The 27,978-nt window shown below is 60.5% G+C and overlaps 1 protein-coding gene across 1 annotated transcript in view; it reads left to right on the plus strand.

Annotated features, from left to right (window-relative positions):
• Positions 1-17,445, plus strand: part of OTUD7A (OTU deubiquitinase 7A) — a 90,741-nt gene extending 73,296 nt beyond the window's left edge. The window contains exons 6-14 of the mRNA XM_054561970.1: positions 311-529; positions 4,646-4,747; positions 6,062-6,189; positions 6,750-6,862; positions 8,681-8,808; positions 9,087-9,236; positions 13,740-13,854; positions 13,946-14,030; positions 15,994-17,445. Coding sequence (XP_054417945.1) covers positions 311-529; positions 4,646-4,747; positions 6,062-6,189; positions 6,750-6,862; positions 8,681-8,808; positions 9,087-9,236; positions 13,740-13,854; positions 13,946-14,030; positions 15,994-17,445 — 2,492 coding nt within the window. The remainder of the gene's footprint in view (positions 1-310; positions 530-4,645; positions 4,748-6,061; positions 6,190-6,749; positions 6,863-8,680; positions 8,809-9,086; positions 9,237-13,739; positions 13,855-13,945; positions 14,031-15,993) is intronic.
• Positions 17,446-27,978: the final 10,533 nt, after the last annotated feature.

A 27,978-nucleotide genomic window follows, 5' to 3' on the forward strand; every position in this document is an offset into this window, starting at 1 on the left:
TAAGACTTTCGGCATCGAGAAAAGTGACTTATTTTCTGCATCTTTATCTTTCATCTAGCCATTACACAAATTTTCTTATTAGTACTAGTAGCATTGATTCCCTTATGCAGGCCTTTCAGATCGCTTAAGTCTTGTAAACATATAACCACAGCACCTGAAGTAAGTTAAGAGCCTTAGTACTTGCACAGTGAACTCCGTCCATCTCCTGCTGCGCCCGAACCCGCCATGAGTAGACGCCGCCTTTGCGCCCGTCCGCTCAGCCTCATGTCGTCCAGCTGGGCTGGAATCTCTGTCTCCCCCCGCCCTGCAGAAAAGCGCCTCTCCCGGGGCATCTCCCACGCCAGCTCCGCCATCGTCTCCCTGGCCCGGTCGCACGTGGCGGGCGAGTGCAGCAGCGAGCAGTTCCCCCTGGAGATGCCCATCTACACGTTCCAGCTGCCCGACCTGAGCGTGTACAGCGAGGACTTCCGGAGCTTCATCGAGCGGGACCTGATCGAGCAGGCCACCATGGTGGCCCTGGAGCAGGCGGGTGAGTTGCCCCCCCACCCCCGGGCCCATGGGCCAAGGCTTAGGGACCCAGCGAGGCTTCCCGGTGGGACTCTGGATGGGGAACCCAGCCGCCTGCTCCGAAGCCAGGCGCTGCCCCAGCCCGGCGCTGCCAGCGCTGGACGGAGGGGTCCGTGACGGCGCAAGGCTGAGGTCTCCTGAATTCTCGCTTCCTTCCTAAATCCAGCCTGGCCAGGCCCATCCCCTCCCCACCGTGCACCCGCCCAAGGAGAACCCTGCGCAGCTCCGCCGAGCTCCCTCCTTTTCCAACCCCCAGGGGGCGCCCAACAAAAATAACACAGGTCGTGGGCTCTGAGGAGAAGAGGGGACCTACCGCGACCTGCGGACTCGCGCACGTCCTGTGACCTCCCGAGCCGCGGTTGCCCGTCCCCGGAAATGGGAAGACGGGCCCGGCCCCGTGGAGCTCCCTGAGCGTTAAACGGCCCACCGGCGCGCCGTGCGTAGCTAAGAATCGCTCGCCCTCCCCCGCCTCCCCAGCCTCCAGGTCGAGGAAACAAACGTGCCTTCAGCCTCCTCCTCCTCAAGGTCTCCTCTGACCTCCTGATGAGGAAGGGCTTCAGGCAGCGAGCCCAGCCTGTCTCCTTTGCATTAAATAATTTGCAGAAAACCAATGTCTAAAGAGGACGGAGGTCCATCCTGAGACAGAGACAACGCCTGTCTCACCAGAGTCGTTTGCATTATAAATCCTGACGAAATCACATGTGGGGGACGGGGGGCTTCTCGGACACACACATGGAGGACTGTGCCCTTGTTCTGAGGCCACGGAGCATCCCCTGGGGGGCCCAGCCGGCCTCGGGGGCTGTCAGCGCACGCACGTGGCGCGCAGACGGGGAGCCTCTGGCGGAGCCCGGGGAGCGAGGGGGCGTGAGAGCCTCAGCCGGCAGGCGCTGCCCCGGCGCGGGCGGGCGGCGCGCAGGCACAGCTGGCATCGCCGGCGCTCTGGACGGTGCACGAGACCAGAGAGGAGGGTCCACGGGGTGCTGTGCTCTCGACCTTGGCGGCCGTCCCATCCTTCCCGGGCAGCCCTGGTTGGGCAGAAAACGAGGGGGATGAGGCGATTCCGCGAGGGGGCTGTTGGCCGAGGAAGGGGCAAGGTGGAGGGACGCCAGCAAAGGCGCGGAGAGCAGACCGGCCGTTCCTGCGGCCTGTGCAGGCCGCCCTGTGGGTGCGGAACAGGTGGGGAGGGGTGGCGCACCCATGTGCAGGGCAAATGGGAACCACCCGGAAAGAGCCGCCTGGCAGAGGGGCTCAGGTTCGAAGGCGGGGCTTGTTCGAGGAAGGCGGGGCACAGGAGCTGATGCCCTGAGGGCTGGGGGACTGGGAGAAGGCAGCTGAGTAGCAGCCAGGGGCCCAGGGAGGCACGTGATGAGCAGGGCAGCGTGGAGTTTGCATTCACACGTGATGCGAGTTCTGGCTGCTCTGCTGGGCAGCAAGGGATGAAGCGGAAAGAGCAGGCAGCAGGCAGCTGCTTTATGCCAAAGAGGAGTGGGCGGCCAGGGTTGTGCGGTAGCAGTGGAAGTGACCAGAAGCAGGCAGATGACAAAGCAGCGTCTGTTCTGAAGGTGGACAGATAAGACATGCTGCTGGGATGGGGGACACGGGGAGGGCAGAAGAGCCAGGCACGACCCCAAGAACGTCCCCTTCGCATGCGGGTCAGTGGAGGTGCCGAGATGCAGACCCCTGGACCAGGGCAGGTGTGGGGGGCGGTGGAGGGGCCAGAAAGGGCAGGCATAGTCTGAGGTCCTGGGGGCAGTTACAAAGTGGCTGACCTGCGGAGCATGCGAGGCTGGGGTTCTGGTGCACCCTGCGCAACGTGAGGTGACCCCAGGGAGGCACGAGTTCATCGTGGGCCCTCCCACCAGCCCCCGGCACAGCTCTGGGTGACGTCAAGGACCGGGGATGAGGCATCTGGAGCCAAGCGTCACAATCCCGTGGTGGGGGCGGGGGACACACAGAGACACACACGAGGCCCGGGGTGCCCGGGGAAGGGGGTCCCGTGGCCCTGGGCGGGTGTGGTCTCCCCAAAAGGACCACCTTTAGAGCAAGGAGCCCCTCGTCTTTCTCGTAGAGACTGGTCACGTTTTGTTTTCTCTTCCCTCTGAGTGCCTTCGTGGGTGATGGGCAAAATGACATCTTATTTTAAGCTGTGCAGTAACCATATGTTACAAAGCTCAAGCTAACTGGTCCCGTCATCATGCATGAATCAGAAGAAAAGGCCAGATGACTAAGAGCTCCTCCCCCCGGGAGCCCACCAGCCTCCCTTCGTGGGGTCTGTCTCATTTTCTCCTTGGCGGGAGCTCAGGTTTCTGTTCAGTTTTTTAATAGTCACGGCACCCGTTCCCATGTCGTTTCTCGGTTTCTCAGCGATGCTGCTGGGCGGGGAGCTCGAACGACCACCGTCCCAGAGAGGAGCTGCTTCCCCGGGCACCCCGCTCTGGGCATTTGAAACATTTTAAACATGCCTGCTTATCATGTCTAGCAGACAGTTTCTACCCTCGAGTTCATAGGTCTCTGTGAGCAGCTGGCTTGGTGTTTATGGCTCCGACTCACAGCGGCTTGATTCCAGTTGGGTTCGTAACTGTGGGTTGTGAGCAGGGTGTTACCTGTGGGGATCTTGTGTGGCCTGCGTTGAGGGTCTTCTCAGCTATGTTGAGAGAGATGGATTTTTTTTTAAGTCCAGATTCTCAGGGGAAATCACCACCCGATAACAATTTTTATGTTAATTTCTTGGTTTCCAGGTCCTAAGCCACAAACCAATATTAGCTCAAATCAGAGCCACGTCAATAGTTACAACATTTCTGGTAGGATTTGTTTTTTAATATTTTATTTATTTGTTTTTGGAGAGAAGGGGGAAGGGAGGGAGAAAGAGAGGGAGAGAACATCGATGTGAGAGAGAAACATTGATCAGTTGCCTCTCACACATGACCCGATCCGGGACCGAACCTGCAACCCAGGCATGTGCCCTGACCGGGAATCGAACTGGAGACCCTTCACTTTGCAGGATGATGCCCAGTCCTCTGAGCCACACCGGTGTGGGCTCTGGCAGAACGTGGTTTTGGTTGTTATTCCTCTGCTAAGCCCAACTTAGAAGAGACCAGTTTCCCTCTCAGTTTCTTTGCCAGTAGGAAAATTATTTCTAATCCTATAGTTTTTAAGAGTCTTAACTGTATGTGGAAGGGAGCGGGATCCCCACTTCCAATTCCCCACATCACAGGTTCTCGGGGCCTTTCTTCTGGTTTTCTGGGAGGAACGGGGGAAAGGAGGAAACGGCACGTGCCTGGGTTGCAGGCCAGGTCCCCGGTTGGGGCACCGAGAGGCCACCAATGGGCGTCTGTCTCTGACATCGATGTTTCTCTCCCTCTCTTTCTCCCTCCCTTCCCTTCTCCCTACAAATAAATAAATAAAATCTTTTAAAAGAAAAAGAAGAAAGAAAAGAAATTCCAGGAAGCCTGCCGCCAATATATCGCTCAGGTTCTGAGATTCCAGGCCAGGAGGACCTCGCGCCCCTGTTCAGTCTCCTATATCCTTTTAGACATAATGTCCAAGAGTTTTAGTTGTGCATAGTTGAAAGAATAAGGAAAAATATGTCTATCTTCCTGGAAACGGCAGTCGCAAGACATGTTAATGCAATTTAACCCAGCTCTACCTACGTAGCTATAATGGTCTGGCTGTATGAAATGAAACATAAACCATACTTTCAAAGGTACGTAGGCACCAACAAAGAAGGATGATTCAAGGAAAAAAATAACTCTCAGGAAGAGAAACTGTGTTGAAGGAAATTACACAACAGAAGTTTTACATTTTGTGTAAAGTACGTCCCCAGCTTCACGGAGAGAAGGCTTTGGTGTTGTTTAATCCTCTCGCTAATTGATGGGAGGATTTGACCATCTGGTATCTTGGAAAGACAAGAAAACCTACATTTTTTTTTTAAGAAAAAGTAGCCATAATGCTCCCGCTTCCCACCGAGGTTCTCAAACACCCCCCAGAAAGTCAGCCGCTGACGCCTATGCTAACTTTGCAAACACACAGTGGTCCCGCCGGCTGTGGAACCCTGTTCCAAAGTGACCTCCCGTTCCAGGTCGCCTGAACTGGTGGTCCGCCGTGTGCACGAGCTGTAAGCGGCTTCTTCCTTTGGCCACGACGGGGGATGGGAACTGCCTTTTACACGCGGCCTCGCTGGGTAAGCTTCATGGCACAGAGGGTGGCGGTGTCCCAGGCCTGCTCTGTGCATCGGGAAAGGACAGACGTGTGCTAAATAGAACCACAGGCGTCACTGTCATGGGGAAGAGCTCCCAGCAATGCCAGCTCTCCTCCTCAAGTACTTGGCAGGCTTGGGGGAGGGGGCGGACATAGAAAACACAGGAGAAAAGACCTGCCATGATAGAAGGAGGCCTGGGTGGAGCTGCAGGGATGGGGAATAGCAATGATGACTAGAGAAATCCAAGAGGACTTCCTAGAGGAGGTGGGGTTTTTTTGTTGTTTTTTTTTTTTACAATTTCCATTTCTATCTATCTGTTGCCATCACAAAAGGATTCCACATTCATCGTGGAAAAAAAACACACACAAAAATCAACACTCCTACAGCAATGGCTACTTTTAGTGTGTTGGCATATTGCCTTTTAGTCTTTTTTTTCCCCCCCAGTAGAGCTATGATCTCACTGTGTTACAGCTTGGAATCCAACATCTTCCCCTTAGAACTCTATTGTGACTTTTCCATGCTTACTCTTCAAAGACACGTGATAGTTCATCATAATGTATGACTGTCTCCTCCCATTACGGGACACGTTTCACTTTGTTCCGTTTAAAACCTGGGAGAAGAACATAAACGAGAAATGTCCCATCTGTGCCCACCCGCAGCCTCGCTGCAGGGTCTCGGGAAGGCAGGTGCCTTTCTCCTTCGGAAACCGTAGCGAGCAGAGGCTCTGTCCCCACCAGCAGCCCGGGGGCCACACGCCACTGTGGCCTTGCCTGGCTTGCGCCATCGCCCCCTCCTCCCGGCCCGCAGTGGACGGTGGCGTCCGCCCTACTCCTCGGGGGACTGAGATGCGTGGGGGCTGCTGGCCGACCCTCATGAAGCCGAGGTCTGACTAAGACCCGAACTTGGGGTCCTCCGTGAGACAGGCCATCCGCTTGTCCCCACAGGCTGTCTGTCTGAAGCCCAAGACTTGTGCGGTGAACATTAGACCCCTTAAAGCCAATCTGAGGGACCGAGAGTGGCTCGCCCAGGGCCCCGGAGGGCATCGCCCGAGGTCACTTGCTATTGTTTTGCTCAGAAGGGGGCGTGCGCCTTCGTGAACCTGCTTATGTGGCCAGGAAACACCAGGCCAAGAGCAGAGGGCGGCTGCTGGCTGGTCGTGAGACCTGCAGCGACCGGTGAGCTCGCTTTGCGCTTGCAGGCGCGGGAGGCCCGCCGGTACAGCTCGGCAGCTTGAGCTGCTTCCTGCCTGCCCTCCCCCCCGCCCCGGCTCAGTCCCATCTCCGCTCCCCGCTGCAGGGATGTGGGGCTTCCACGACCGGGACCTGGTCTTGCGGAAAGCTCTCTACACCATGATGAGGACGGGGGCTGAGAGAGAGGCCCTGAAGCGGCGGTGGAGGTGGCAGCAGACACAGCAGAACAAGGAGGTGGGTGCCTGCGGCCGCGCCCTGACCGGGGACCCCTCCAGCCGCGGCGAGTCCGGGGCCCTGCCCCAAGGCCACGTCCGTCTGTGAGGTCAGGCGGAGGAGCTCAGCCCCCGGCGCGGTGACCCCGAGCCCGACTGGGAAAACCCACCACCTCCCCTCCCAAAGGCCGCCTGTGTCACGTCCCTGCTGGGGGCGGCATGGGGGTCGGGCACAGCCACAGGGAGGCGCTGGCCCAGCCCACGGCCCCAACCATGTGTGCTCACAGTCAGAGGCCCAGACGTCCTGCCTGCGTGGACGCAGGCACATGGCCGCCCCGGAAGGAGGGTCTGCCGGCCGTGTGACGAAGTCCTTCAGACGCCTCACGGTCGCCCCCTGGGAATGATGCTCGGTGCTGGGTGCACGCCCAACAGCATTGAAATCAGAGACTGAGCGTCCTGAAAAATATCGTCCATAGCCCATGGAGACAGTCGGTGCCCGGGCTGACTTGGCCGGGGAGGGCGCGGAGGCCGCCGGTGCCTGACCCCGCGTGCCCCGAGCCTGACCCCGGCCCCCTGTGCCAGTCAGGGCTGGTGTACACCGAGGAGGAGTGGGAGCGGGAGTGGACGGAGCTGCTGAAGCTGGCCTCCAGCGAGCCGCGCACGCACTTCAGCAAGAACAGCGGCACGGGCGGGGGGTAAGTGCCGGCCCGGCCCCTTGGGAGGGGTGTTGGGGGGCACCTAGACCCTGAGACCGGGGGGCGGAGAAAGTCCCGCCTCCAGGTGGTAGATTCGACTCGAGGGCGCAGGGGAGGGCCGTGGGCAGGTTCCGGACACCTTCTAGACCCTTGTTGGGGGGGGGCGGTGCCCAGCCCCACATGCCTGTCACAGGCCTGCGCCCACCGTGTTCCCTGGCCCTCGTCACACGACGTTGCAGGCGGCGGCGGGGAGGGTGCCCGGGGACAGCCGTGGCCCTTCCCACTCACTGGGCTCTGACACCGCAGGCTGCCAAGTTTCAGGTTTTTCCCAACTAAATATCTCATGTCTGGCATCGAGAAGGCACCGTGAGAGCAAAGGCTCATGCGGCGAGCCCAGCGTCTCCCGGGTGAGCCCCGGGCGCGCCACGCGTGTCCCTGGCAAAGAGGCAGTGCCGTGGCAGAGGGGCGGGCAACGCTCGTTTCTGCAGACTCAGCCGGAATGTTCCCGTGTGGGACGGGTGCAGCCAGAGGGCGGCCACGGGGCCTTCGGGTTGGACTTTTTTAAATTTTTATTTTATTGATTTTAAGAGGAGGGGCAAAGAGAGAGACATGGAGACAGAAAGAAACATCGCTTTGTTGTTCCACTTACTGATGCGTTCATTGGGTTATTCCTGTGTGTGCCCTGACCGGGGATCGAACCTGCAACCTGGGTGCATCGGGACAACGCTCTAACCCACTGAGCCCCCCGGCCCGGGCTGGTCGTACTTTTTGAAGCTGAGGTCCAAGTTGCGGCCCCCATAGGAAGTCACAGCCAACCACAGAATCCACCGTGGATTCTGACACCGGCGAGCCCCCAGAAAGGACGGGTGCCCGTGGAGCGCCACTGAGCTGTGTGGCCTGGCTGGCCGGACTTTGTTCCAAAGGAATTCAAGTCCTTGGCCGTGGGCCGTGTGTGCAGGGCCGTGTCCCCACGTCACCCCGCCCTGCACCCTCAGACAGGGCCACAGCTGCCTCTCACCCGAGTCCTCAGTCCTCAGGGACCTCTATTGGTCCGTTCATTCCGGGTGTCCCTCACCTGAGGGCACCCAGGAGAAAGCCCAGGCACCACCCGGGCCAGCACCGCGGATGCACAGAGGCCCCGTTGGACTGGGAGCACGGGCTCCCTCTCGCCTCTCGATGTTTCCTCCCCTTTGGGTGCCTGCTTGTTGGGGGACATCAAGGCCACAGCCTTCGGCCCACACGTCGCAGCATCATGACGGCAGCAGTTCGTGGGGCCTGCTCTTCCCCCGAGCCTGGGACTCGATACAAGGGCGCGGGCTGGGGACAGCCGCAGAGGCCGGGGGCAGATGTCCAGTCCCTTCCTGCCCTCCGGCTTGAGGACTGAGGTCCAGGCAGCCTTCTCACCACCCTCTCCCGGGAGCGCGTTTGGAAGAGGCCCCACCCGCCTGCCTGATGCGCCGGGGCTCACAGTGCCAGCCAGTGGGAGGAGGCCGAAGTGCTAGAGTCAAAGGGAACACTCCCTCCCTCTGGCCCCTGCTGCGTCCCGAGCGTTGCCCCAGCGAGCGGCCCCCAGGGCCCGCGCACTCCCCGTGGGCTGCCTCGCCCCCAGCAGGACCTCCTCCCCTGAGACCACCCACCCAGACTGGGCACCTGTGCGTTTATCATCAGCGGGGGGGCATGGGAGGCAGGGGGCCCCGGGGGGCCCTTGCTGGCCAGGGTCCCTAGGTGTCCGCTCGGAGGGAGGTGTCCCGTCTCCAACCCCCCCCCCCCTTCCAACCAGCCCAGTGACCGCGCCCCCTTGCTCTGCCCCATCCGCAGCGCGGACAACCCCGAGGACCCCGTGTACGAGAGCCTGGAGGAGTTCCACGTCTTCGTGCTGGCCCACATCCTGAGGAGGCCCATCGTGGTCGTGGCAGACACGATGCTGAGGGACTCGGGCGGGGAAGGTGAGTGTGCTCAGCGGGACACAGGCGGAAGCAGCGTGGCGTCCCCTCGGCCTGTCCCGGCCCCTCCTGCCCCTCTTCAGGCGACTGTGTTAGAGAGAAAAAAGGGACTCAGAGAGCGGGCAGCCGGCGGCAGGGCCGGCGGAAAGGGCGGGAGGGCTGCGGCCGATCCTGCGCCCCTGGCTCTCGCGTCTGCGGCCTCTCTGCGCGGCCCCCGCCCCAGCCCTCGCCACAGCGTCTCCGCCGGCTCCACGCGCCCTCGCCCATGTTTGTGTCCGCAGCCTTCGCGCCGATCCCGTTCGGCGGGATCTACCTGCCCCTGGAGGTGCCTCCCAACCGGTGCCACTGCTCGCCTCTGGTTCTCGCCTACGATCAAGCGCACTTCTCTGCCCTGGTGTCCATGGAGCAGAGAGACCAGCAAAGAGAACAAGGTAGGCCCGCTGCCTGAGGCGGGCGCTGCGCGGGGGCAGGGTGGACGCCGCAGGGCGCAGCGCGGGGGCGGGGGCGGGGGCGGGGGCGGGGGGGCCTCCCCGGGGCTGGGGGAGGGGGGTGTGGGGTGGAAGCACGCCCTGCGCACGCGCCCTCGGCAGCGACGAGTTGTGCATAGCTGTGCTACCATGGATGTGCGTAAATGTCGTCACTGAAAATAACAGTGTTCGCGGGGGGCGGGGGCAAGGATGGGCTCAGTGACTATGTCTTAAACACCTGCTGCATCCGGGTCTGAGGAACCCAAAGATGTCAGCGTCCCTGCTTGGGTCGGCAGGGGGGTCCTTACCCCCTTGAGGGGGGCACAGGCAACCCCACCAAGCCACCCTGCATGTACCAGGCAGAGCGCGCGCCCCAGGCTGGCATGAGCTCCTTTCAGGAGGGGGCAACTGTTACAATTCAGAACAGAGATTTAGAGGCTGCGCGTGACGCCCGGAGGCTGGTGTCCAGGGGCAGACGGGCCTGAGCGAGTGCTGGGCTGCCGAGGGGGTGTTGCAGGCGCTGCAGGGAGGCGCCTGGGGCCCAGAGAGGCCTCGGCGCTGCCGCTTCCTCACCGCGTGGTGCCCTGTGACCTCCCAGCGCTGCCCCCACCTCCCTGGGTGCCGGGCCCCTCTTCCTTGCTCCCCTCGCCCCTCCCCGTCCTCTCTTCTGCCCCTTTCCTTCCTGCCTGCCCAGTGCCCCCATGGGGCCGCCTCTCATTTGACATGCTCAAGGGCCTCGCCCCTTAATTATAAAGTGACCATCCCGGGATGGTCCCTCCAGGCAACCAGCCACCTGGGCATCCCTTAGGCCAGGCAAGTTGACACTTAAAATTAACCATCAGCGTTTCCCCTGGTGGCAGGCTGTCCGGTTCTATGTTCTCTCCCTGGGCTACGCTCTTTCTTTGCTGGTTTGGGAACAATTTGAGCTGAGTTCTCACTGGCATCCCGCCGAGCCTGCCCCGAGTGAGGTCATGTCCGCCGCTCTTCGGAGGTGCCCCTTCCCTTCGCGTGCGGTCTGGCAGCCCGGCGACGTCAGCGCTCTGGGGTCACAGGGGACGCGCCAACGGGCCGGTTGCCTGGCTGCTACTGGTTGTTGTAACAATAGTTCGGTGCCCTCTCAGCCCTTCCCCTCCCGAGCAGAAACCTCCACTCTTTTGTGGAAAATGAGTGCTTGAAATATGTCCAGACTAGTTTCAGATGGTGCCTATATATTTCCAGGTTAAAAAATAGGAACCTTTCCAAGAGAAAAAAAAAAAAAATCCCTGGGCAGTGTGGCTCAGTTGGTTAGAGCATCGTCCCGTAAACCGAAAGGTCCCAGGTTCGATATCCACTTAGGGCACGTGCCTGGGTTGCAGGTTTGATCTGCAACAAGTGAGCGAGGTTTCCCTTTCACATTGATGCTTCTCTCTGTCTCTCTGTCTCTCCCTCTCTAAAAAAAAATGAAATTAATATAACCAACATATGATTGGTTATATTGTACCAACTAAATATAACATAACTGTAGTTGGTTAAGTACACCAATGATACTTAACTTTAAAAAAAAACCCTGAAAAGTTTGCAATCACATTTGGAAAGGCACTTGCTGTTCCTGAGCTTTGCCAGCAGAGGGCGAGCCACTGCCTCACCTCTAGCAGGGAGGTCGGGGTTGCGATGGGGAAGAGTAGGGGTGTGAGGAGAGGCAGAGGCACCCACAGCCGCTGTTGAGAGCGGGGAGGGCTGTTCTGGAGGCCTTCCCGGTGTGTCCAGCCGTGCGCTGGGTCCTCTGGCCCTGAGACCCAGCCCTCAGCACGGCCCATAGCTGCACCCTCTGAGGGGAAGACGCCTGCAGGTAGCCCGGGGGGTCTCTCCTGCTGGCCCCACCCGGCACCTGGCCTCCCCCACCCTAACACGCAGGCTGAGCGACGGCCAGGCCCCACTAGGCTGTCAGAGCCCGACCCCTTCGGGCGACTCCCATCTTCTGATCGGCGGGGGGGCTGCCCAGGAGCCCTTGGAGGGAGGCCGAGGGGTTCACCTTCTCGACGCGGGGAGTCAGCAGGAGCCCACTCCTGCCGTCCTCAGCAGGCACACGATGCGGGCGCAGGGGAGGCCGCCCGCCCCCAACCACGTCCCACGGGGCACGCGGGCACTTCTTCCGTCCTCAGCGCGGGGGGCTGCCGCCTCTCCCCCGGGGAGGGGGCTGGACAGCCAGGCCCCGATTGCCCAGGGTGCACCCGCAGAAACGGCTTCAGGCAGATTACTGTTCTAGGACAGCCATTTCCAGATCTGCCTGCTTTGAAGAACCGCGAGGGGTGCTTGCTTATGGTGCAGTCGTTGGAACCTTTTCCCGGCCACTGGTCTGGCCGCGTGGGCGGGGGGGCGGGGTGGCTGGCATGGGACCTTGGCCAAGGATTCCGGGGAGCTGAGCCGCCCTAGGAAGGGCCCAGGAAGGGACCCTCTGTGGCCCCTATGCCGCCTGCCGATGGGAAGCCAGGCCAACCTCCCCCCGTTGACGTGGCGACGCGTGGAGCCACAGGACCGGCCTCCTGGCCAGTCCAGACCCAGCTGCAGCCCAGCCCGGGGAGGGCGGCCGCGCGTGGCGGCTACATCAAGGCAGGCTGAGCCGCCGGCCTCCCAGCCGGAGCGCGGTGCCGCCGGAACAGGGAAGACCCGGGCGCAGCTCGGCTTCCCTTTCGTGGGCGATGCGCGGGCGGGGTGACCTGCGCTCCCAGTTCCTCCTCAGCGCCGCTGGAGGGCAGCGTTGAGTCGACCTGACGGGCACGGAAGGGTGTTCAGACTCCGCTTCTGTTTACTTGCCTTTTGTTCTTGCCCTTGCACCCCGGCCCTGAATCCTGGGAAGGGGCGTGGCAGCTGGCTCGGGGCCAGCACCCGAGGGACGGGAGTGGGGAGGAGGAGGAGGAGGAGGCAGGCCCAGGACAGGAATGGTGCGTAGGGGCTCCTGGACCGGCCAGGCTCCTGGTGAGGAACGCAGCCTGCGGGAGGCGCCAGGTGCCTGGCGGCCGGGGCAGGGGCAAGAGGAAGCCTGCGTTCGGGAGCCCCGGCCCAGGACCAGCGGTGCCAGACCCCTTCCCTTCTGTGAGGGGCAGTGGTCACATCTGCTTCCCAGGAGGATGGGACAGCAGAGCGAGGGCCCTGACAGAGGACCCCCCGCACAGCGCGACCCGGCTGCACCGCGTGAGGGCGCCCACAGGTGCCCCCGCCCCCCCACCCCCCGCAGCGCTTGGACCGGCAGGCCCCCTACAGCGCTGCCCCCCCCCCCGCAGGCACACGTGGAGCCAGGAAGCCCGCTCCAGCGAGCGCAGCAGGTGGCCTGGCCCCAAGCGCCTGGCGTGCTGCTCAGGGGGGGCCGCGGCGGGGGTCTGGCCCCCTCCCTTCCTGCCCCTGGTCCCGCTCTCCGCTCCTCGTCAACGGGAGTGGCCGTGTGGCCAGGGAGCGGCCCTCGCTGGGTCCCGCAGCTGCTCGGAAGCTGCCAGCAGATCCCAGGCCAAGCTGCACACGCCGCTCCGCCCCAGCCTTTCCGGGGAGCCAGCGCTCCCCCAGCTTCAGTGCCGCTGCTCAGGGGGGTTCGTGATGAATCAGTCACACACACCCCAGCCCCGTCTCTCTTCACTGCAGTCTCCACCCACCTGCCTGTCACGTCCGCCCAAGTCCCCTCCCCAGCCAGCCTCCCACAGCCGGCTGTTCACCGTGCAGGGCGCCTCTCGCTCCCTGACACGCGGGGAGGTGTTTGTCGCCGGCTCATCCTGCCCGGACACGGCAGGTGAGCTCCCTGCAGGCGGCCCCGAGCCCCCCGTGGGTGGCCGCCCCCGCGGCTCGCTGCGCTGACAGCCGTGAGTGAACGCGCACGGGACAGGCGCAGGCAGCCCGGGAGCCTCCCCGGGAAGCGAGAGGCGGGCGGCACCAGGCCACCTTGACCTGCCGGTGGCCGCGCACAGCGTGCCGAGCCCCCCTGGGTCTTTCCTCGGAAACAGCAGCAACAGCAGCAGCCCTTCCTGTCCGCGGACAGACCCCAATCCTCCACCGCCTCTCCAGCTCCGCTTCCGACGCGCCTTAAACCGCGAAATCCCCGTCGGTAGCGGCACCTGCGGTTCTGCCTGCAGGCGCGCACCCGCCCGCCGGGGGTGCTTTTAGTTCCCGATCCTCCCCGGGAGAGGAGTAACATGCCCACCCAGAAAACAAGTCGTGGGCAAGTCACAACACAGGAGCTATCTCAGCGGAGATCGGAACAGCCTGCGCCGCGGGGGCATGGGGTTAATGGCAGGCCGCGTGGGGTTCCCTGGCAAAGCCAGGGGGCTGGCGCTGGCGTCCTGCGAGCCTGACGCCCCCGCGGCGCAGAGGTTGCGCGGGTCCCCGTGGCTCTCCTTACCACGGAGGCACCTGGGCTTGGAGCGCCTGACCCCCGCTCCCCCTGCGGGCGCTCGGGGGATCACCGTGGGCACCCTGGCAGCGCGACGCCCTCTTCTCTTCCAGCCGTGATCCCCCTGACGGACTCGGAGCACAAGTTGCTGCCCCTGCACTTCGCGGTGGACCCCGGGAAGGACTGGGAGTGGGGGAAAGACGACAAGGACCACGCCCGGCTGGCCCAGTAAGCCCTGCCCCGCCCCCGCGCCCCCTCCCTGGGCAGCTGTCCAGGCGCGTGCGCGGGCGGGGGTTTCACCGGCGTCTTCTCTCGCCAGCCTGATCCTGTCGCTGGAAGCCAAGCTGAACCTCCTGCACAGCTACATGAATGTGACGTGGATCCGGATCCCCTCGGAGACCCGGGTGAGCCTGGCGCCGCGGGCTGGGAATGCGACCGCAACCGCGGGCTGCTGGGGTCCCACCCGCGAGGCTGCCCCTGGGCCCAGCCCTGCGCGCTGCCCACTCCCGAGGCTCTGGCGCGCGAAACCCCGGGGCCCACGGATGCACACTCCTGCCAGGGCGTGTCTGCCCCCTATTTTCCCCAGGAGAGGGATGCACACGCCCGCTCAGAAAACAAACCGTGGGCAAGTCCTAGCGCACACACACTATCTCCGCGGAGATCGGAACAGCCTGTGCCGGGCGGAGTTGACGATAGGCCGGGTGGGGTCCCTGGAACAGCCCGGGACCCCTCCACGTCTCCGCTGCTTCCAGATGCCAGGCGCTGGCTGATGTTTGGTCAGCTCAGTAGTGAATTCCCAGGGAAAGGGATTTGTTTAAAAAAATTTTTTTAAATAATCAGTCCTGCCCAGACATCAGTTTATTTAGCCAGAAAGCGGGACTGATGTTAAAGGCGGAGTCAGGACCCAGTGCTTTCAACGCTTCAGTCTTTACCTGCACAGGCAGGTACAGACTCCCCCGTCACTGATAGCGCACGTGACAGCCAGCGCCTGCCCATCAGGCGCCCACAGCACCCGCTTCCCCGTGGATGTTCCTTCCTGGCCCCTAGGAGGGGCGAAGGCAGCGGCTCTAACCCAGAATCAGGTGGCTCTTGAGCCACAACACAGCCCTGTTCCGCAGCGAGTAAGGCCCCTGCGGGGCCCTGGTGACGCCCCCGTCCGGCGCCGGCCCGGCACCCAGCGCCGGCCCTTCCAGCCCGGGAGCCCTTGGGCGGGGCTCCTTGCTAACCGCGCTCCCAGCGGGCGCTGCCCAGCACCAAGCACAGCCCCCTCGCCCAGCGAACCCCTGAGCTGCTACCCTCTGAGTGAGACCTCCCGCTCCTCCGGCCCTGGGCAGGATGGCAAGGGCGGTGGCGAGGGCTGGCTCCACCGCCCACGCTCTCAGGGACCTGGCTGCGGGGGGCGGGGGGGGGGCCACCCCTCTCGGATCCCCTTTGTGAGGCGGGGCAAAAGTAAAGTGGGCAGTAATGGCCCTTCTCCCTGGCTCCTCCCCCCGGAGCCAGGAGAGCCCGGAGCACCGGTTCCAGCCACACCCGGCAATGCTTCGGGAGAATCCCCCGCCTCTCCTGGGAGGGAGCCTGCAAATGGCAGCCGGTGGTGCCGCCCACCCTCAGCCCCCTCCCGCCCCCTTTCCCAGGTTCTCACCTTCCTGGGCCCTGGTCCGGGCCCTGTGTCCACACGGCCTCCCCCCGGGTCAGAGGGGAGAGGCTTCCTCCCGACGCTCGGCCCAGCCGCGCCCAGGGCCTTTTCATGGAATGGTAACATCTCCCCCGATGAGCCCAGGTTCTATTCCAAAATCCTTCTCAACTTAGCACCCCACCCTGCCCGTCTGTGACAGGGTCCCCCAAGTGGCTGGGCATCACTGGGTGGAGAGGACGTTTGTTCCAATACTCTAAGGATAAGATTCCGAGGACAAGGTGTCCGTGCCCTGCCTGGAGCGCACAGGAAAGATGCCTTTGTAGGAGAGGTGCCCACAGGTGCAGACAAAGTATCACCCTCACCAGAAGGCCCCTGTCGGTACAGAGAGGCTGGCCTGGGACCTGGGTCCCCGGCCCCCGGTCCCACGTCTGCACGGGCGACAGCGGCCTCGCCAGGGCTGCAAGGCCAGAGCCTGGGCCGGGAACCCTCTCTCCAGCACGCAGAGGTGCTGGGGCTCAGAGCCGGGTGGGTACCTCGCCCGAAGGACACAGCACAGGGGTCCAGGTTCCCTGCCACCCGAGTCCACCCAAGAGGCCGTCGGGACTGGGACAGACAGCCAGAGAGCCCAGCAGAGCGCCGCCAGGCAGGGGCAGGTGTGTCTTCGCGGGTCCCAGGTGGGGACGGCTCACCTCTGACCTCCCTCCCGCCCCGCCCTCCCTGTCCCCCCACAGGCCCCTCTGGCACAGCCGGAGTCCCCAACGGCCTCCGCGGGCGAGGACGTGCAGTCTCTGGCCGACTCCCTGGACTCGGACCGCGACTCGGTGTGCAGCAATTCCAACAGCAATAACGGCAAGAACGGCAAGGACAAGGACAAGGAGAAGCAGCGCAAGGAGAAGGACAAGACCCGCGCGGACTCCGTGGCCAACAAGCTGGGCAGCTTCAGCAAGACGCTGGGCATCAAGCTGAAGAAAAACATGGGCGGCTTGGGCGGCCTGGTGCACGGCAAGATGGGCCGCGCCAACTCCGCCAACGGCAAGAACGGCGACGCGCCCGAGCGCGCCAAGGACAAGAAGGCCAAGTCGCGCAAGGGCAGCAAAGAGGAGTCCGGCGCGTCCGCGAGCACGTCGCCGTCAGAGAAGACCACGCCGTCGCCCACGGACAAGGTGGTGGGCGCATCGCCGGCGGACAAGGGCAGCGGTCCGCGGGGCGACTCCTGGAAGTACAGCACGGACGTGAAGCTGAGCCTCAACATCCTGCGCGCCGCCATGCAGGGCGAGCGCAAGTTCATCTTCGCCGGCCTGCTGCTCACCAGCCACCGGCACCAGTTCCACGAGGAGATGATCGGCTACTACCTGACCAGCGCGCAGGAGCGCTTCAGTGCCGAGCAGGAGCAGCGGCGCCGCGACGCAGCCACCGCCGCCGCCGCCGCCGCCGCCGCCGCCGCAGCCGCCTCGGCCAAGCGGCCGCCGCGCAGGCCCGAGGCCGAGAGCGCGCCGGGCTCCGAGCGCGCCTCGCCGGGCCCTCCGGCCGGGCCGCCCACGCAGCTGGTGCTCAAGTTCAAAGAGCGCCCGAGCCCCGGGCCAACAGCGGGCACGAGGGCAGCGCGGGCGGCGGCGGGTGGCGCGGCCTCCCCGGGCCCCGGCGGCGGGGGCGCGCGGCGCGCGGGCGCCAGCGGACCGGCCCCCGGGCGCAGCCCGCCGGCGCGCCAGAGCGTCATCCACGTGCAGACGGCGGGCGCGCGGGACGAGGCGTGCGCCCCGGCCGTGGGCGCGCTGCGGCCGTGCGCCACGTACCCGCAGCAGAACCGCTCGCTGTCGTCGCAGAGCTACAGCCCGGCGCGCGCCGCCGCCCTGCGCACGGTCAACACGGTGGAGTCGCTGGCGCGCGCCGTGCCCGGGGCCCTGGCGAGCGCGGCGGGGGCGGTCGGCGCGGCCGAGCCCAAGTCGCAGACCTACACCAACGGCTTCGGGGCCGCGCGCGACGGCCTGGAATTTGCCGACGCCGACGCGCCGGCCACGCGCTGGAACGGTGAATGTGGCCGCGGCGGGCCGGGCCCGGCGCAGCGGCGCTGCCAGCGCGAGAACTGCGCGTTCTACGGGCGCGCCGAGACCGAGCACTTCTGCTCCTACTGCTACCGCGAGGAGCTGCGGCGGCGGCGCGAGGCGCGCGGGGCTCGGCCCTGAGCGCGCGCCTGGCGGCTCGCCCAGGAAAGAACTGCTTTCCATTCTGTCGGTGTCTTTTTTTACGTGCCCTGGTCACCCGGAAGGCCGGCAACCCCTGTGTCAGTGCCGTGTACGTGTCTGGTCAAACGTTCCTACTGGTGCCTGAACCTACACTGACGCCACTCAGGTAGTAGACGGATAGGAAACAAGTCATACTGTCGGCAGTGGGTGTGCTAGCTAGCATCTGCCTCGTACCGTGGAAACTCATAGCCATTGCAAGAGTATTTTTGTTCCGAAATAAAGAAATTTGCAGCCCTTTGTTTTTAGAAGGGAGTGTTTTACATGCTTTTTTTGTTTTTTCCTAACCCAGCGACTGACCTCTTCCATGCAGCGGTCACACGTGTGCACTTGGTACCACCCAGGACTCAGAAGCAAAGGCGCGCGGCCTGGGACTGAGGCGGCCGCCCTGCTGTGGGCGCCGCCTGCAACCCCTCCCGGGCCCCGGAGGAGAGGAGGCACGTGGCCTCCCGCTGACGCGCCGGTGGTCACCGAGGCCCTTTAGGAACGTACACGGCTCCATCTCATACGCAAAGCCTCCTCCCGCAGGCCCCCGGCTCGAGCGCCTCCCACACTGCCATCCAAGCCGCGGGCGTCGGTAGGCTGGGCACCGGACAACCTACCTCGCAGGGCGCGGTGAGGTGTAGCGACCTTCCCCGGTGCCGGGCAGCTCAGGGGACAGGCGCTTTCCAAAGACACCCTGGGCCCAAACAGCAAGGTTCTGAACTCACTACTCGGAGCTGCCCGTATACGAGCGAAGATGCCAGCCTGGCCACACTTCTCCTTTGAAGACACTCCCGCCGGTGGACTGTCGCCGGAGGGCCCCCAGGAAGTGGTCGCGGTGCCCCCGGAGAGAGGCGAGGCGTTGACCCTTTGGTTCAAAGACCCACGAGGCTGGTTTGACACTTGGCTGCGCCTCTTTCCGAAGGGAAGCCTGCCCCCGACCCCACCCGCATCCGTCCGGGTTCAGCCAGGTACTGGGGACAGCCCAGCCCATGGCCCCGTCACACACCGAGGGGGCAGCCCCATCCCTGAGCGGTCCCTTTTTTTGGTGCCTCCTACATTTCTTGAGGAAAAAAAAAAATGTGTCCTTAGCCACCCTGTGTCGGGCAGCAATACGCAGCCTCTTCTTTCCAAGATTACCTCTGGAGGCCACGGTTCTTGGTCGAGGACACTGAGGAGCGAACCCAGCCTCGCTGAGGAGAGCGCTTGTTTCCAAGGAACGCGGAGAAGAGGGGGGAAACCCTCGCTAGCAAAAGAGTAACTTAAACCCTGTGAGAGCCTTAGGGGAGCCCTGAATCACCCCGAAACAGGGGGAAGCGCCCGGCTCCGCTGCGCGTGCGCCCCCGGGACAGCAGGGCGGAGACCATCTCTTCACTGGAGCCAGCTTCTCCTCCGGAAAGGATGCTTCCCCCGGACATAAAGAGCAGCAAAAAATAATAATAATTATTATATATATATACACACACACACACGGGGAGGGGATTTTTTTTACTTGTTTGAAGAATTATAATAAACTAATTTGAGTATCTCCTGTGCGTAATTCCTTTTTGTTTTTTAATTATTCCAAAGCACGTGGGGGTTTCGGTACTTCATTCACGTTTTGCATAAGCGGTTCCTGAAATCAAGCAAAATTAGTTAAGAAACAGAGGCTCTTAAGAAATTTTTTGGAAGTTTTCACTTTTCATGCCAAACGATGCTTTCTGTGTGTGGTGATTACTAACCCCCACGTCCCTGATGTTCCGGGGGTTTCTTTTGTTACTCAGAACCACAAAAAAGGGAGTTTTTTAAAAATCCCCAAAGGGCCTGTGGTAGCTCTGGGGACTGACTCTTTGTGCCATGTTTCGCCACCGAAAACCTTAGGACGAGCTGTTTCGTGTGTAGACGCTGTGGCCACACCGCTCAGCCTTTAGAGATTGGAGCCGCTGCCTCAAAGCGCTCACCTGTGCACCCCAAAGCCCGACGCACACGCACACAGAACCCAGGAGGCATAAAGTCAAGTCTCGCTTATTTTTACACTTTTTTTTTTTAACGTAAAACAGCCAACCAGAAATTTCCAAAACTGGCTGTGCAAATATTGTATCTTCCTCATGCTCTCTGCCAGGTTTCTGCTTTTTTCCCTTTAAGGTAAACTGAGAATAAAATCCATCCGTCGTAATACGAAAGGAAAACCTTCAAAATTGGGCAGTGTCATTTGTAGGTCTTAGCAAATCAAGGTCACGAATTTCGAAGTCACCTCCCCTCCAACCCCGTCTTATAAATGTGCGATAAGTAACAGCGTGAGAAGCAGCCACGGCCACCCCGTGGGCCACGCCCACCCCGTGGGCTCCTCCCACCCCGCAGGCTCCTCCCACTCCGTGAATGCCGCCCATTGTGGGCTCCTCCCTGACTTGCCGCGGGCCCCAGCTGGCTCCATACACCGGGCATCCCTGGGTGCTGCTCCTGGCTAGGAGCACCCTAGGATTCGGTCCACTTGTCTACAGAGCGCTGTGTCCTTGTGTGAGAGGCCCCGCTCCGTCCTCCCTCGAACCAGGATGAACGCATGAGGGGTGCACGGTTGTGTTAAGAGTCACGAGTCCCCTGCATGAAAGTCCCCTCCGTGTGGCTCAGAAACCGCCTGTAGACGGGTCCCCGGTCAGAGCTCCCCTGGACCAAATTAGTTAACAGGCTGGGCAGGAACTAGTGGAAACTGCATGGTTTACAGGTGGGCCGAGAGGTGCCCTGACACCCTTCTGTGACGTGGGGACACTTTGTGGAGCAGGGAAGGGGAAGTGAGTTATAGGCGCTGGAGAACAAGAGGGAAACCAGTCCCAGTTCTAGAAAGGTCACCGGCCTCATCGCCTGGCACGTCCTGGGCCGGGCTGAGTGGCCGACCTTCCCATCTGATCTGGGCAAACGCCCTCGTCCAGGGAGGTCAGATGTCTCCACGAGGGAGATGCTTCTAAACCCGGGGGGGGGGGGGTTGCCTCCATAATTTAGTTCACGTTTCCGCATATGCATTACCTAGATATATCATTTTTTTAAATAATATATTGTTAAAGAAAGGTGTTTTTAATGTATGCTATCTGAAGGCTTTACACTACGTGACCTTCTGTTACGTAGTTGAAACTTCACAAGCCAAGTTGAAACTGTACTCCGGAAATTATTTTTCTATTATTTTCAGGAGATGCCACAGAACCATTATGCTGTGTCCTGACCTTGTCATGGAGTTGTCCCCTCCAAAAGGCAACTCTGGCTGGGGAAGGGCTCCTTTGTGGGGACTTGGAGCTTACATGCTTTTTGCTATTTGTCCAGATCCCCCCGGAAAGCGGGAACATGTACGTGTCTTTTCTTTTCTCGTGGAGAGCGCAATTTTTTTGTCATTCCTGGATTCAGGCCCTACACCTTTTCCTCGTCAATGAATACTCAGTACTCAGCAAGTTACTCGATACCCAGCAAACGTGGACTTTTTCTTACGCGGTAGCACGAGAGGCGCTCGGAAGCATTTCCGTCTGTTGCCTTACACAGCTGATGTTTTCCAAAGTGGCCGAGCTTATTCCTTCTGGCGGCGACAACAGGGCTCTCCATGCCCCAGGGGACACGCCTCTGGGTGTGAAAATACATGGCCCTCCCCACCCCGGGCATCCCCAAGATTATTTTGCAAACCCCTTTGCAAAAAGAAACATAACTGACCAAAAATATAGGGTGTGGCAAAAGTAGATTTACAGTCGTTCTTGTACTAATACAATTCAATAATACAATAATAAATGATAATACAAGAATAAACTCTGTGTTTGGCTTACTCACTGTAAACCTACTTTGCCACGCCCTGCATGTCTCTTACTAGTTAAGAGAAAAGGGCTGTACCCATCGGTGGCGGGCAATTTGTACCAGGGAGGAAAGGGGGTTGCCAAACGCACGCGTGTGAGTTCCGTCCTTGGTGCTTCCTGTTGACGAGAAGCTCCGCTGTGCGAGGGGACAGCAGCCACCCACACTCTGGGCTTCTTCCCTTGGGACGGGATCCCTTCTTCTCTCATTGCGGGGTGGGCGTTCACAAATGAAGTTCCTTGAGAGTTTTTCCTGTCTTCCTTTGAAATTCTAGTAAATTCAGAAGAAAACACGTTCCTGTGGCTGAGTGAGCCCCGCCTTGTCAGAACTCGGTCCATGGGCTGCGGGGGTGGCCAGCCATCTTGTCCCCGGAGGGCGGGCACCGGGGACAGGACCCAAAAGAGGTGGCGGCAGTCTTGGCACCAAGACGCAGCATCCCCCCACCCCCCTTCCAGAAAGCCTTAGCATGGTGGCTCTCTGGAGACCTCTGAGCACAGGCCTGAGCGCAGTCAGGCCTGACTGTAAACTCTCTGCCCGAAATGGCCGGTTCCGGTGCGTGGTCCGGGGCGGCGAGGGACACTCAGCTCCCCTCCCGGTTCATCCACACCTGCCCCGTCCAGAGGGTCGCCGGTTCTGTCGGCACAGAGCACGCGTGTGAGCTGCGCTGACCCCGGGGCAGTCCGGGGGGGGGGTCATCCCCACAGGCGTGATGGTGAGGGCCCCCTGTTCACCCCAGGAGGCCCACCGGGCTTCAGGGAGCGCTTCCGGGGTGCAATCTTTGGAAGGTTTTCATGACAGCTTCAAGCAGTGTGCAAGATGCTGTTAGTAGGTTCATGGGGGACTTCCCTCCCCCAGTCCCGCCTTTGTTCCCACTCTGCACCCAGCAGAGGAGAGAGGGGGAGGCAGCCTGCGCAGACCCCTCGGGGACACCTGGGTGTGTCGTCCCTGTGGTGTGACTACGTGTCACCTCACACAGGCACACTTGGGGACGACACAGAACCACAGAACCCCCTCCTGGCGCGACCAGCAGCTGCTGTTCACGGAGCAAAGCAACGAGTTCAAATTGGCTCTTTTTTACTGTTTTATTCCTGTAAAAAAGAAAAGAAGAATAAAAAATTAAAATGGCCAAGGATTTAAATAGGTATTTTTTTCCGGAAAAAGTAAAAGAAAAAATTTTTCCACCAACCCCTACTATGTAGATATAAGATGATGCCCTGTGCTTATACTTTTTAAAAAAGACTTACGTATTTATTCTTAGAGGGGGGGAAGGGAGGGAGAAAAAGGGGGAGAGAAACATCGATGTGAGAAACATTGATTGGTTGCCTCCTGTATGCGCCTGGACCTGGGTTCGAACCTGCACCCCAGGCGTGGGCCCTGACCAGGAATCGAATCAGCAACCTTTCGCTTTGCGAAACCCTATCCAACCGACCAGGCTACCCAGCCAGGGCTGTGAGTCTCCTTTTAACTTTGGGCTGTAGGAATGTATTTACTTTGTTCCTTTAAACAGGCATTTGGCCTTTGGGAGCCAATTCCTGCTGTTACTCTTTTCCCTATTTCTTTTATCGGTTCATTTATCTGCTTTGGGGGTGATACACATATAGGTTGCTTCGCGTCCCGCCTTGCTTGGTCACTGCGGACCAAGGAAAACATTTCAGCAAAGGGGGTCATGAATCCAGAGCCCTTTTCCAATGACTCAGTGCAAATACTCCCTCCGATCTTGGAGGAGGATCCCGTCGTGAGACCTGTCTCTGGTGGTTGTAAACTATGAAAGCACTAAGCCAGCGTTCGCAATATGGAGCATCGCTTCCGTGTTAGAAAACTTCCCGTAATGGCGACTGGACGATTCATAGAAGAGCCGTATCGCATTTCTTTCTTTTATGCAAGATGATTTCAAGTCCAAATAGCTCTGTCATCCATGGGACTCAGTTTCTCTGTCATTCGACCCACAGGGAAACTTTGATGAAATTAACACATCACTCCTGGCTGGCATGGCTCAGTGGACTGAGCACCGGCCTGCGAACCAAAGGGTCACGGGTTCGATTCCCAGTGCAGGCCCCATGCCTGGGGTGCTGGCCAGGTCCCCACTAGGGGGCGCGCGAAAGGCAACCACACATGAACGTTTCTCTTTCTCCCTCCATTCCCCTCTCTAAAAATAAATTTTAAAATCTTTTCTAAAAATTAAAAAATAAAATTTACTGTTTTTTAAAAAGTGCTTACACGTTTGTAAGCATTGGTTGGCCCAATTATTTGCCCACATCTGCGTTCCTGGTAAAATCCCTTCTAAGATCTTTGTGCCTCGAGGAAGCGGTTTCTATCGAACATCCACCCGCAGCAATTTTTTTAAGTGTTTTTCCAATCAGATGAGATATAAACTCTGTTCTCTACCGTCATCATATGGAAGAGAAGCCGCTCTCCTTTTTAAAACAGTCCCGGCGCCATCTGTCTGAACAATAAACGTGGGGTTTTCCTTAGCGTGTCTGTGCCAGGGGCTGCGACGTCAGGTCGGTGATGGCGAGGAACTCAGAGGACACACGGATTGTACTGTGGGTTTTTACTCGTGCGTTTTATTCTGTGGAGGAGAATCATGCATCTGTGACAGGCTGTAAGAGGCTCGCTGTCTCAGAGGGCTGAGGTGTCATCCCCGGCCTCAGGCCTGTCTCAAGCAGATGGCGCGGGCAGAACTCAGTCACAGCCGTGCGGAGCACCTGCCCCCGGGCGTCACCCTGCTGGGCACTGGGGGCAATGGCCATGGTGGTGACTGCCCACCACAAGTGGCACCCGCGTTGGGCTCATGCTAGGCATCGTGGGTTGCAACCCGTGTGACAACGCTGTGGCTTAGACATCGAGGTCCCTGCTACAGAGATGAGAAGAGCCAAGTTTGGGGAGGAAGGTGGCGAAACCCAGGTTCCAGCTCCGGTTTGCCTGGCGTCCTGGCCTGCGCCCCCCCCGCAGAGCCTGGTAAGAGCCGGCACCATCGTCTCCGTCTCGTGGACGGGACGCAGGGTAAGTCAACCCGGCTGGGACTTGCTGGGGCGGGGCGCCCACACGGTCCCGGGTGCCGCGTGGAGGCGCACCCGCCACCTCCCACATCTGGCCCTGCCTTCCTTCTGCCCTGGAAATGGTGGCGCTGTTCTTAGCGCTTTCAGGAGGGGCAGAGAATCCCGCAGAAAAAGCAGATCACTCCGTTTGAAGCTTCGAAAGGCGCTTAAAAGCCTGGATGAGGTGGTGGCAGGAACCCGTCGATGGGAGGCAGAAAGCCTGTCCCTTGAATGGCAATGACCTCGACAACGGCATCTCGCCTCCCTGGTGCCCCCGTTTTCTGTAAAATGTCAGCGGATTTCATAAACCGAGGGACTTGCAGGAAGGTTCTCTACGTCCGCACCAAACCCCAAGGGATCAGTGTATCCTTGAGGAAAACGGACGTCACACCGGTTATTGTAACAGAGACGATTTAATCTGGGGGTCTGGTTGGACCGATCACAGAAAACCACCAAAGGAGAGCAGAGCAGCCACACGCAGGCGCCGCCTGGCGGAGGCAGGGTGGGGGCGAAGCCAGGAGGGGCTGTCATCCCAGACCTCATCCCAGAAGGGTCTGAATCCTCACAAGTCCTTGTCCCGGCTGCTGCAGCCCACGGTTATTTGGGGACATGGAAATAATTAAAGGCACCCCAAAGAGTCCCCTGGATTGCAGACTTTGACCCCTCGGCCCTGTATGCAGCAGCCGCTCAAGTTTTTCTTGATGACGAGGCTCAGTCGCCCAGCCGCAAATGGAGATGCTTGTTCCCTCGGAGCTAAGGCCTGCAAACCCCATGGCTCTGGGCTCGAGTGCGAGGGTAACGGCGACCCTGCGAGAGCCGCGGCCACGCCTACCGCTGCGTCCCAGGCGGCGTGCCCTGGCCACGGACGGGCACCACCAGAGGGCGCTCGCTGAGCCCGAGGAGGAGCGCCACCTGGGAGACGGGGCTCCCGGCCTCCCCGGGCGGGCGGCCTGCTGGCCTCCTTCCTAGCTCGCCCCGCGCGGGGCCGCTCCCCAGCGCTGCCCGGCCGGCTGCAGCCGCGCCCGCGCCGCGGCAGGGGTGACCTGGGCGTGCGCCATGCGCTCGCCGGGAAACCGGAGCTCTTCATCCAAAGCGACGTGGGGGACAGCGCGTCCGGGAATGGTGGTCGGGGCAGAAGCATCGTAGGCAGGAAAAAGCAAGTCAGGGCCCAGAATACATCCATTCCAGCAGGGAAGATGGCTTCCCTGCGTCATGGAAGAGGCCAAGCGTGACAGCCAGCCTCCCAGGCCCCCGGGATGGGCCACCCACGGGGCTCCGAGCACATCTCTGCTGCCGGAGGTCACTCGGGCTCAGCTGTGGCCGTCTCCAGGATGGCCTCGGGGACAGGAAATCCGTGGGGATGCGCTCACCCACAGCCCCCATCCCTGCAACGGGGGTCTGTTTGTCCTGGGGCTTGTCCCGCAAACACCAGGATGACATCACACAACACGCCACCTTGTCTTTTTAATTCGCCACAGCCTCCTCCTGCACAGGTATGTTTAAGGTGCACGAACATAGGTCGCAAGCAGTTCCACGCACCCCACCTCCTTCTCACCAATCTTTGAATCTCGTTCTTTCCAAGTCCTGGACCATTCCATCAAATTATTTGTCCCGGCCGTACATCAGCGTGGGTCAGGGTCTCTCAACCGTTCGTGACATTTGGGACCAGACAACGCTTTTTGGCAGCGGACCGTCCTGTGTGCATCGTAAGATGTTTAGCAGCATCCCTGACCGACCTCTAGCCACTACATGCGACAGTCGGAAATGGCTCCAGACATCGCGAAATGTCCCCAGGTTGGATGGGGGTGAAGGGGGAGGGTTGTACCCTATTAAGAATCATGAGTACAGCCCTGGCTGGGTGGCTCACTTGGTTGGAGCATCGTCTCATAAAGTGAAAGGTCGCCGGTTCAATTCCCAGTCAGGGCACGTGCCTGGGTTGCAGGCCAGGTCCCCAGTTGGTGGCCTCTGAGAGGCAGCTGCTGATCGATCTTTTCGATGCTTCTCTCGCACACCGATTCCTCTCCCTCTCTTTTCCCTCCCTTCCCCTCTCTCTAAAAATAAGTAAATTTAAAAAAAAGAAAAAGAAAAAAGCCCGTAAGTTGCCTTTCAAACCCAGAAAGTCTCAGGAGGTCTCGGGCTTCTCTTTCAGGTATAAGGATGGATCCTTCCCTCGGTTGGGGGTCCTGGAATTCTCCATTGGCTCCTCAGCAACTTCACTACCGTGGCTGGGCCCCCAGTATCTGTGGGTTTCCTGCCATTAAGAGTCTCGCCGAGACCGGCGCGGTCAGCACAACGACATCAGGGGGGTCCCTGCCACCTCTGACCAGGCAGACAGCCAGAAACCTGGGAGAACCCTGAGGCCGGGGCGGTGGTGGTGGGGGGGGCTGCTGACCCTCCCAGACACGAGCGAACTACTTCCGGTGGCCCTTGCAAATTGACCTCGAGACCCAAAGCCACCTGTCAGCACCCAGTAAAGATGCCACATCTCGAAGGGTGGGGTCAGCGCTGGGTTAGGTTTCCCGTGACCCACGGCCTTTCTCCATCGTGTGTCGGTGTCCCCTGCAGGGCAGCGATGCAGGGACACGGGCCACACCAGGAGCCGCCTCCCTGCGACCACTCAAGTGCTCGACAGCCCCACTAATACCTGCGTTCCCCAGGGCAGAGTTCCTATCGTACCTTTGCCGTCCGATAAGGCGGGACTTCCGCTTTCATTCGACTTCCTCCCGGGACAGGCTCGGGCCAAGGCCGGTCCACTGCCACGGGGACCCTGCACCGTGGCCCAGGGACAGGCAGGCGGGTGTCAGACCCAAAGGATGCCACCTGCTCTGGGTATGAAGAACACGAACGTCAACAAAACCGCACCTGGGGGTGTCCCCGGGTGTGCGGTTGTTGGCTCATCTGCTTATAAAAAGGCGTGGCTGCTTTCGTAGACTTCTGGCTTGTTCCAGGGCTGCATTTAAGTTTTAATTATTAAGTTCCATATAATGGTTTAAAAAAAAAGAATTCAGGCTATTTTTATCCTTAGATTCGTCTCAGAGTTTTGTTTTTCTAAATCCTCATTTGAGAGAACTATGTAAGAAACATCAGTTGGTTGTCACCCATATGCACCCTGACTGGGGATCGAACCCGCAACCTTTTGGTGTCCAGGATGATGCTCTCTCCGACCAACTGAGCCCCCCAGCCAGGGCAGTCTTGGAGGGCTTTTAACTGATTTTTTCTTTTTAAAATGCTACAGTAGTGACGGTATTAATTCTGTCCTTTGCACTCAATCAGGTTCGAGACCTCGTGTGTTTTTTCGTGTTTGCTTTCTGGGGCGGAGGGAAGAAAAACCGCTGCCTCCCCGGGACAGGCGGGGTGGGGCAGCGTTGGAGTCAAGGTCAGCTAAGTGCTGCCCCCTGGTGGTCAGGCCGCAGCACTGGGTCTGAGGCTGCGGGCTTGAGGCGGGGGGCGGGGGGCGGGGGGGGGGAAGGGGGGCGTCGGACGGTGGAAGGCGCTCTCCCCTTTAGACTTCGCTCTGCTTAGGCGTCAGGAGGGTCGGCAAATCCACGGCAGTGTTTTCAATGTTTTTACTCTTACAGGGCAGGAGGGAGGGGACACTCAGTAAAACTGACTTCAGCAAACCGATGACTTAATTCTTTCAAATCTAATAACA

Source organism: Pteronotus mesoamericanus, unplaced genomic scaffold (genome assembly GCF_021234165.1).
Source record: "Pteronotus mesoamericanus isolate MK-2021 breed Mesoamerican mustached bat unplaced genomic scaffold, CSHL_Meso_final scaffold_582, whole genome shotgun sequence".
Lineage (NCBI taxonomy): Eukaryota > Metazoa > Chordata > Mammalia > Chiroptera > Mormoopidae > Pteronotus > Pteronotus mesoamericanus.